The following is a 10,310-nucleotide window of genomic DNA, read 5'->3' on the forward strand; positions in this document are numbered from 1 at the left end:
TGGCAAAACTTACGCTCCGGAAATCAACTTATGGCCGGAAGTTGATTTTTCTACATTTGCTCAAGAAGTTGATTTCTAATTAAAGAAGAGCATTTGATAACAGTACAAAATTTAATGGTTTTAGAACAGAAATTCGTTTGGTAACGATGGGCGGGGTTGGCAAGGGGGGTGCGATGGTGGGCGACGGTGGTCGTGGCGGCGGTCGACGGTTGGCGGGAGGAGGAGGCGGTGGTCGGTGGCGGGCGGCGGCCGGCGTTGGGCAGCGATGGTAGAGGCGTGATTGGGAGAGAGAGGCACCGAAAATGAAAAGAGGTTGAAGTGAGAACTATATTGATGTTGAGATATTTCTATTTTGGAAAGAAAAGTAACTTTTTTTACCTTGTGAAACTGGCTCAAAAATAATTTCAGCAGTAGAAATTTGCTTCAGAAGTGAAAATATAACGTTGCGTAACCAAACGAATTTCTGTTTCGGAAATTACATTACCAAACGTGATTTCTATTCCAGAAGCACTTCTGAAATATAAATTCATTTTCAGAAATATTATCACGGGTGCTCGTTTTTCTAAGAATCATGTTTGTATTAGTAAACAGATTTCTACTCCAATCTTTTCTAAGTGTCCGATGGAGTCATGAGTCATAATCTACTTAGACGAAGGTTATCCATGCAGAGGGTGATTGTGAGGCGACAATCAAATCAATTGTCTAAGGGTCATGCTTTCTTTCGACCCATCTTTTGTTAGTGGAGTACATGCCTGGACGTAGACAACGGGAAAAAAAAACTTAGTATCCTCTCTTTTCCTCTGTATCTCTACTAGGTTGTTTTTTTCTCCCTTTCCATCTATCTCTACTGTTTCAACCCAGGCCACTACGCCACTACTGCATGTAAAAGCACACCACCACAATGTCTCTCTCTTCCTCTAATCGGGAATGGAGGAAATTATTGGGCTGGATTCACTCCCATACAGGGGAATCCTAACGAAACGCAAGCCCAAAAGCTCGAGCCCATATATTAATCCATATGGAGAAATTAATTGGGGGCTATATTTGACCTAAATAAATAGGTTTTCTCTCTATTTAACTAGTAGCCCCAAAAAATGATTAACGTGAGGCAATAGCAAGAGAGAAAGAGCAGAAAATCTGAGAAAGAGTGTGCTGTCCGATTTTCATTGAGCTGACAAACGGAGGACGATTTGCGTCCCTATATCAAGTTTTTCGTGAATTGAACTTGCGTTTTAATGAGATTTACCTTTGATCTCTTGTGAAGTTTATGTGTACTGCCAAGAATGGTGTTCTTAATATTGCTGCTGCCATGTACCTCTAGTATTAGCCATATAAGAACTTCATTAACGTAATTTTGTTGATTGCAAAGATTTTGGATGGACTCCGATCCTGTGATTTTTTATCTCCTCACATCGGGGAGGTTTTCCACATAAAGTTATCTTGTGTTTGTGGGTGTTTGGTATTTATATTGCTGTATTATATTTTTGGCTATTGGGTTTGCACTAGAGGGTAGATTGTTTTGTTCCAATATCATTCGGGTTGTCATTGTTCTCCCAACAAAGTGGTGTCAAAGCATTGATTCTTGATTGATTTTTATACCTTGTTGTTAAATGATAGAAACGAATATGAGTAGAATAGTCACATTAAGTGGTTCAAATTATCATATTTGGAATGGGAAAATGAAAGACCTTTTATATGTGAAGAAGTAAAAAAAATGTGAAGGATTGTTATTTACTTGTGTTTGTTAATGAGAAACCCGAGAATAAAGCGATGCTTGAATAGTCTACATTTCATTGTTCAGTGTGTGATCACATTAGATAGTGGGTGAATGATAACGTTTTGAACCATGTCATTGATGAATCACATGCAAGCAGTTGTGAGATGATTGTCCAAAAATCTTAAATTTATTGTACGGTAGCCAATTCAATCCTAAACTTTTAAATTCACATCAATTCAGCCCAAACTCTTTCGATGATTTGATAATTTAGTCATAAACCTTTTTTTGGTCAATTTAGTTCTAAACCTTGTGAGGATTTGTTAATTTAGTCCCAAACTTATTCTTCAAATATTTGGCCAGAAAAACTACATTGGCAAATCATCAAAAGATTTAAAACTAAATTGACAAATTATTCAAATATTTAGGACTAAATTGGCACAAGCGAAGGGCTTAAGATTAATTTGGACTTCGTACAATAGAATTAAGATTTTTCGGACAAATTTCCCCACAACATTATGGTGCACATGATCAGGATGGAGGCAAGATTCGTGAAGGGGGCAGGGAAAGGCCTAAAAAGGACTTTGAAAAGGAGACCACGAGAGAATATGTAGAGCATTTAAAGCTTTATATGTTATCGATCGTATAATAGAATCCATGTGCCCTACTTGATGAGATAAGGCTTATTGTATAATGATAGCTAGCTTCGGTATGGACCGGAATCTAATCATAAGAGTGATTGCAGGGTGGTTTTTAAACAAAGTTTGCATCTCGTCTCCTGTTGCACTGACAATTCCGGGTCACATGGGAGGTTGAATTTTCTTGAACAGGAGAGAACGTGCAAGATTCTAGCCGAAGTGAACTCCGGATCCCACACATTAAAGTTCCTTGCATGCCAGATTGGCTGCAATTGCAAAGCGTGCTTGCTTATCCAGTAACCAAAGTCGCTTCGGAGTATTCGCGCCGAGCTTCTCGATCGAAACAGGCCGATGAAAAGCCATGTGACACCTAACTTTAAGTTCAAGGATTTGATTGAGAAAGAGATCACGAGGCGATGCATCGGTGTCTCCGAGTTGAAGGAGATCACCTACTTCATACGTCTGATTTTGATAACAGCTGAGAAAGATATGAACGGGAGAGAAGAAGTGGGGGATGGGATCTTCACGCAATCATCGTTCGAGACTCGATTCATGGATCATAGCTTCGATTGACTTTGGACAGTTTCGCATATAAAGAGAGAGCTCTTCCTGTCCGAATCAAGCTCGGCCCACTTGTTCCCATAAAGTTCGGCCGTTTCTTAAGTTGCCTTTTGATTCGTCGATCGACACTTTCGAAGCTCCAAACTTGTGTTCTTTATCAGGAATGACACTTCAACGTTGACAGATACCTCACATCCGGACGTGAGAATTCGATTTGAAATAGCTCCTGCGAACTTTGTACGATCACCTCCTGTTTTCGTCTTCGAATTCGAACACCGAACCATTTCTTTTGCAGCGTCTCATCCTGATTTCCACACGCATGGCCGGGGTCAAAATGCTCTTGTCCCTTCTGCTTCTTGCCGCCTTCGGCATAATGGCTCGGTGTGGGGCCTCGACGGATCCCGGACTGGAGCCCCAGAAGCCCGTTTTACCAATCCACCACCCGTTTAAACCAGCTCCGCCCTCTCGGGCTATCAAAGCAGCTTACTGGCCGTCGTCTGATGGATTCCCTGCGTCATCCATAGACACCTCGTATTTCACTCACATTTACTATGCGTTCCTCTTGCCCGACCCGGCAACGTTCAGGCTCAACGTCACTGCGTCTGACCAAACCAGGCTGCCTGGATTCACGGGCACGCTGCAAAAGCGAAAGCCAGCAGTCAAGACCCTCCTATCCATAGGAGGAGGCGGGTCGGACCCGAACGTGTTCTCCAGTATGGCGAGCAGCTCGGAAACTCGTGCAGGGTTCATAAACTCCACCATTGAAGTAGCTCGAAAATACGGCTTCAATGGGGTTGACTTGGACTGGGAGTTTCCAGCTGATGAACAAGACATGTCGAACCTCGCTTTGCTTTACAAAGAGTGGAGAAAAGCTCTGGCAGGCGAGTCCAAAAGAAGTGGTAAAAGCCGCTTGTTACTGACGTCTGCTGTGTACTACGCGTCAGGATTTCAGGTTTCCGGGACGCCCAGATCGTACCCCGGTCAGGCGATCCGGAAGTACGCGGACTGGGTTAGCCCCATGTGCTTCGACTATCACGGGTCATGGGAGAATTTCACGGGCGAGCAATCCGCACTTTACGATTCGAAGAGCAACATCAGCACAAGCTACGGAATCAGTTCGTGGATTCAAGCCGGTGTGCCGCCCCGAAAGCTGGTGATGGGCCTGCCATTGTATGGGAGGACATGGACGCTCCAGAATCCGAATGCTACCGGAGTTGGGGCTCCAGCAGTTGGGACGGGTCCTGGAGACGGTGTCTTGACATACAACCAGATTGTCGATTTTAATGTACAGAACCATAAAACTGTCAAATTCGACAAGGAGTCGGTGTCGTACTACTCATACGTTGGAGTCTCTTGGATTGGCTATGATGATGTTCGGTCTGTACGGAGGAAGGTCCGATTTGCGCGGTCTCGGGGCTTGGGCGGGTACTTCTTCTGGGCTCTCAGCCAGGATAAGAACTGGATTATCTCAAGACAAGGTACAAAATGAAATAACCTTCCTAATGTTCATGACACATAGCAATCACATACTGATTCTAACAATGTTTGCTTCTTACCCTTCTATTGATGACAGCCGCAAGAGCATGGGATCACTGATGAACTTGGAAAGATTGTTCGCGGGCACATGACGATTCTAATAATTGCGTTTAATCCATTTGAAATTGTTCAATTAGTCGCTTTTCACCGATAACTTTACAATAACCGTAGGAAAAATTCTGGGATCTCTCATCTTAAAGGTTCAATTTCTCCGAGAACATCCTGTTCAAATCATTCGAAAGTGGCAGCATTTGTGGGTGTGTTTGTCTGCCTTCCAATTCAATTCCTGATTGCTCAAACAAATTCATTGAGTAATGCAACCAGCTTTTTCCCTCAAAACATCCGCAGTTGCCTATTTCAAGAGCTAACAACGAACACTGAAGACCATAAGGAAATAACGATCTAGTCATTTCTCCGTGTCATAGAGTGCGAGGAGAACCGAAGGATCAGTTGCTGACCAAAGGATGACATAATTGTGTAACAAACGGTACTTTCGCATAGCTGTGGCTAGAGGAATATGTATTTCGGGTGCTTTTAGTGAAGAACGGAATCCGTGTACTCAATCTTTCGAGTACAAATCCAAAAGGGCTTGCTGGCGATATTACAATTGTAGAGCTCAATAACTGAAGATGTTGATAAGCAGAAAACTGAGCAGAGTCGCTTTCAAATTCGGGTCACAATTGAGCTAAGCAAGAAGCTCAGGAAACACAGAAGCGAGCACTAGGTACTAGAAATAAAATGAATGGAGTGATTTTTCAGACACAGTTCTCTTCTGGCTTGGAGATTAACGAACAACACGGGCAGTACAAAGACGGCGGAGGGAAGGGAACTAAAACTCGTCAAGGTAAGACGCGAAATGAATCATGCAGCTTATCAGCAAACAGACATGTAGAACAGTTAAAGCCAGCAAAAGGAATCATTCTCTCCTCAGTTTGACATGCATCATCTCATTCACATTGCGTTTTATAGCAATAGTGGAAGGAAAAGATACAGTGCAATACATACGCGAAAAGTCGAAGAATGGCTGTATCAAGCAGATTTGGTTCAATCCTTATAAGCCAGAAGATGATATGCCTCCCATTAATTGAGCTAGCGAGCACGCCTTATCTACTGCAATCTCCTGTCATGCATCTGCAGCACCTTCTACAAATGCCATAACCACTGTCAACAGACTTTTATTCAGATAAACCAAGATGTACATGCAAAAAGAAGCAAACATGAAGCATCCTATCTGTCACGAGTTTCTTTTAAACAATCAACAGAGAATAGATTCAATTAACCTAAAAGTGTTTATGATGATGCCATTAAATGGTCCAAATGTTGCAAAAGCTATACTACAAAACTGAACATCAAGGTTAGTGAGTTAAAACATGCCAAATTTGGTTGATCACGTCATGAGCATCAGCGTAACCCCTCTACTAGCCACATACCTGCTACTGTCCACATTTTTGCTTTACTTATTTTTGCCAATCCAGAAAGGCAAGGAAGGACAACCTGCGTGTACTGTCTCTGGGCATTAACTCACTATGAAATGTTTGCAGGTTGTTACTTAGCCCCATTTGTGACCCATCAATCTGAGGTGGGCAGACCGTCACCATAGCTCCCCAAGAAGTTATAGGCTCAGAATCCGTTCAAACAAAGTGATATACCATTCATACTACCGCAAGCAGATTCAACAACCGGAATTTGCATTTGTGAAAATTAATGCCCTTACCACCAGGCCATCATCAACAGTCGTCCACGCTTGCACATTTGAAAGTGATAATTCAGCGCTCTATTCATGCTATTCAATTATCCTGTAACAAAATTAAGCACTCCAAGTATTCTGGAACCATCCAGGCCTCTGCATATAGACGGAAGATAATCATTGCAACTCAAAATACACTCTTTATGAATGACTCATTTACCAAAACAGTATGTAACGTGATGCAAAGATGAGCATAAAGCATGAACACGAATGAAAGGATCAAAAGTGTGTCAACATAATAAGGAGTTGCAAGAACCTAAGGTAAAAGACTAATTGCAACAATAAACAAAGCGCTCAGGCGAAAGCAGCTTGAGATTTTGGTTACTGCATAGAAAACATGCTGGGCGAGAAACACATCATAGTTGCACAAAAATTGCCCCAATTTACAAAGAGAACTATGACCCTCACACTCAAGTGGTCCTCAGACGTTCATCAATCTCTCCCCACATATTCTTTTTCAGCATATCAGCAAGTGGATGAGATAAACACTTGGTCTCAATGATAGCATTATTAACCCACCATTCAACATGCATCATCTCATACTCCATTAAAATGATGCTGGAGGGAAAACAAAAAGAAGCCTATCCATCTATAAAAAGGTTGAAGAATGGGCGTACCAGGCTGCTGGAAACAATCCAAAATAAGCAACAAGACACTAGAGGGAAAAACTGTGTCCGTTGATTCCAGCTACAGCACAGTTATCCATTAAAGTCTCTGGTAATGCATCTGCAGCGCCTCTGGCACAAGTAAAGCTTGAGTAATCATAAGCCATAGGCGCTTTCAATTGACATTGTCATTCAAATAGACCAAGACAACGGTTCAAAAGATTTACAATTAGGAAGCAAACACAAAGCATCTGATTTGCCACAACTCTCTTACACAATCAACTGGACAAATACAATTGAAGCAAAACTAATGTGTTGCGAAGGAGACTCTACTTAGCCACTAATCATAGATGCTCGTAATAATGACACTAAATGCTCCAAAGTTTGCCAAAACAAATCTACACAACTGTAGTGCTGTGAAGCTCTGCAAACAAGGAAAGTATCAGTTAAAGCACGTAACTGTACTTTCCACATTTCATCGGAGTAACTAGAATGCAATATTCGGCTCACCTAGTTAATAACTTGCCGTCAAATCATCATGTCAGGACATCCAAATAAAGGATACCAGAATCATCGAACCAATGAATTTAAATGGAAGTTAACAGCCAGAAACTATGAACTTAACAATTCCTATATTAATCCAGAGGGAAATGCACCAAAGATCAAATATTTCGAGCTGGATTCGGTGGAAAATTCAGACTTTCTTTTTTATGCTGCGATCACATAAAAATATAAACATTGAGACTCAATAGCTAAATACATGGCAATTGAATCAAGAGTTCATACACCAAAAGAGAAGGTGAAATGAGATGAAGCATAAGCATGTGTAAGCAGAGATCTGATATAAGAAGGAATTGTGAACGTTTTATTAGAAGACTAATTGCAACAATTTACAAGAGCTCAAGCTACAGCAACTCGAGATTTTGGTTACAGCTTAAAGAGCATACAAACTTAAAAGCAGGTCATACTAACATAACAATTAGCCAAAGTTTACAAAGAGAACTAGAACTCTCACACACAAGTAGTCTACAAATATTCATCGAATCTTTCCCAGGCTATCTTCATTTAATTAGTACTCTGTCCATCTTCGACACCAAGGCCGTACAAGACACCAGCGTACTTTTCTGTGGAGCCATTGAAGAACATGTCCCTCAACTTCAGGAAAGAACAAGCCGTGAGCAAGCTGTCAGACCCAGCTTGATGGCACACGCCAAACCTCTCAACTTCCAACAATTCGGCAAGCTTATTCAAGCCGCCGTGAAGACTGTTGCAGAACTTCATCAAATGCTTGATGTCGTACACCACGGGGAAATAAATATTGATCAAATCGAAGAACCCCACTTGCGTATCAGGCAAACTCCGGCAAGTCAATAACTTCAGCAGGTAACCGAAATCGTACCCGCTATGAAAGGTAACCCAGTTAACATCACCATTCAGAACAATCCCAGAGGACATCAAGAGCTCACCGAAGCGTCTCACGTCAACCCCCTCCTCATTATTCTTCTTGAAATCAAACCCACACTGACGCAGCAACTCGATCGAATCGCCAGCGAACATGTCCTCGGTTACGTTGAACTCGCGGAAATTGAACTGCCAAATGCAATACTTGTCCGTGCCACAAGTGGGCAAGTTCCCGTTCTCGTCCGAAAACGTGAGACCCAATTGGATCAGCTTCAACATATCAACGTTATTTTTCAAGGTCTGGTAGTTATAATCGCTAATGTTCTTGAAATTCCCCACCGGACGAGAAACAACTCCAGGGAACTCGGTATCCATTGCAACATAATTGAATCTGTCCACAACTTGGCGGATCAATGCGAATTCCTCTTCCAGATTATCGTTCCACACCTCCCGAATGTTAATCGATTCATCTTTCAGCAGCATCGACATTTCCAACGTCCCAGTTCCAAAACAACAGCTCGGCCTAGTCTTATGGAGTCCAGATCTGGAAGTAGATCATCAATCAACACCCAAAACCTCAAAGCTGAAAGCCGGTCGTCGCTCGAACTCTCAAGTAGGAGCCGTTTCAGCCTTTACAAGCAGATCTGAAGCAAACCCAGATCATGAAACAACGTATTACAGACAGAAAACACTTCTGAAGGGAACGGTTTGCTTGAATCAAACACAACCCCGGACAGCCAAAGGCTCAACTAGGAACTGAGCACGCATATCAGATCTTACCTTGGATTTGCGCAATTGTAGCCCGAAATCAACAGATCTAGAACTTGGAAAGGGAACCTCAGCTTCGTCGGGGAGAGATTTTGGGTCAACGAAGCACGCGGAGGGAGAGAGATAGAGAGAGAGAGGAGGACTTTAGTGGGCGTCTTCTTAACCACTGAAGAGACAGTACAGCAGGGAACGAGGAAAGTGATGTTTGGACAAGAAAAGGCATATCCGACGTCGTCTCCTCTTCCAAAGTCCTCCCTAACGACGTCGTTCCCGGTGCCTGATATCACAACGACCTATAGCCGTGTTCATCCTGGTCGTCCGAACCCTGCATCTGAATCGTTACGACGGTAATTTTCCTAGGGCGAATCTCCGAGACCGCGAGATCTCTGCTCTCCTCGACAGTCGCCAGATACGCCTCGGACGAAAGGCAGTCCTCATTCCATTCAATAAGCATCAGCTAAATGCGGCAAAAACTTTTGACTTTTAACAAATATAGTGTGATGGTGGCATACTTAATCCAACGCGATTTCATGCAGTCCTTTACCGAAATGAGATCTTAATCATACAAAATGAACGTAATCTTTGCATCACAACCTTAGCACCACAGGACAAGCGTGTTTATCCCGCTCGTTCGAGCCCCGCATCCGAATCGTTACGATCATGTATTTTTTTAAGGTGAGTCTCCGGGATCACAAGGTCTATGCACTCCTCGGGAGTCGCGCGATACGCATTACTCGAAAAGGCCGTACTTATTTCATTTAATAAGCATTAGCCAAATGCAGCGAAAAATTTAACCAGATAAATAAATATAGCGCGATGATGACATATTCAATCGAATGTGATTTAATACGATCCTTTACCGAAATGAGATCTTAATCATACAAAATGGACATAATCTTTACAGTCCTCCCTAATGACGTCGTAGTCGGTGCCTTGCATCACAACCCTCGCACAATAGGATAAGCGTGTTTATCTTGCTCATTCGAACCCTCCATCCGAATCATTAAGATCATGTGCTTTCCTAAGGCGAGTCTTTGGGACCATGAGGTCTATGTGCTCCTTGGGGGTTGCACAATATGCCAGGCACAAATTGAATGCGATTTAATGTAATCCTTTTCCGAAAAGAGATCTTAATCATACCAAATAAACATAATCTTTGTGTGCTCTCCCTAATGATGTTGTAGTTAGTGCCTTGCATCACAATCCTTGCATCGCAGGATAAGTGTATTTATCATGCTCGTTCCAGCCCTATATAATGAACTGTTACTACGTGTATTTTAATAAAGCAAATCTCCGAGACCACGAGGCCTTTGTGCTCCTTGGGGGTCGTACGTTACATC

At 42.5% G+C, this 10,310-nt stretch overlaps 2 protein-coding genes across 2 annotated transcripts; one reads left to right on the forward strand and one right to left on the reverse strand.

Moving 5' to 3' along the window:
- The first annotated feature begins 3,052 nt into the window (after nt 1-3,052).
- On the forward strand, nt 3,053-4,596 carry LOC115743486 (class V chitinase CHIT5a-like). Its single transcript, XM_030678276.2, has 2 exons — nt 3,053-4,391; nt 4,487-4,596. Exons 1-2 carry the CDS (start codon nt 3,233-3,235, stop codon nt 4,507-4,509), a joined length of 1,182 nt encoding a protein of 393 aa, XP_030534136.1. The 5' UTR covers nt 3,053-3,232; the 3' UTR covers nt 4,510-4,596.
- Nucleotides 4,597-7,645: 3,049 nt separating this feature from the next.
- LOC115743526 (probable CCR4-associated factor 1 homolog 7) lies at nt 7,646-9,142 on the reverse strand. The gene is made up of 2 exons (XM_030678350.2): nt 8,983-9,142; nt 7,646-8,846 (listed from the first exon to the last, which is right to left on the reverse strand). Exon 2 carries the CDS (start codon nt 8,689-8,691, stop codon nt 7,867-7,869), a length of 825 nt encoding a protein of 274 aa, XP_030534210.1. The 5' UTR covers nt 8,692-8,846; nt 8,983-9,142; the 3' UTR covers nt 7,646-7,866.
- Between the last annotated feature and the right edge of the window lie 1,168 nt (nt 9,143-10,310).

The sequence above is a fragment of the Rhodamnia argentea genome, chromosome 4 (assembly GCF_020921035.1).
Source record: "Rhodamnia argentea isolate NSW1041297 chromosome 4, ASM2092103v1, whole genome shotgun sequence".
Lineage (NCBI taxonomy): Eukaryota > Viridiplantae > Streptophyta > Magnoliopsida > Myrtales > Myrtaceae > Rhodamnia > Rhodamnia argentea.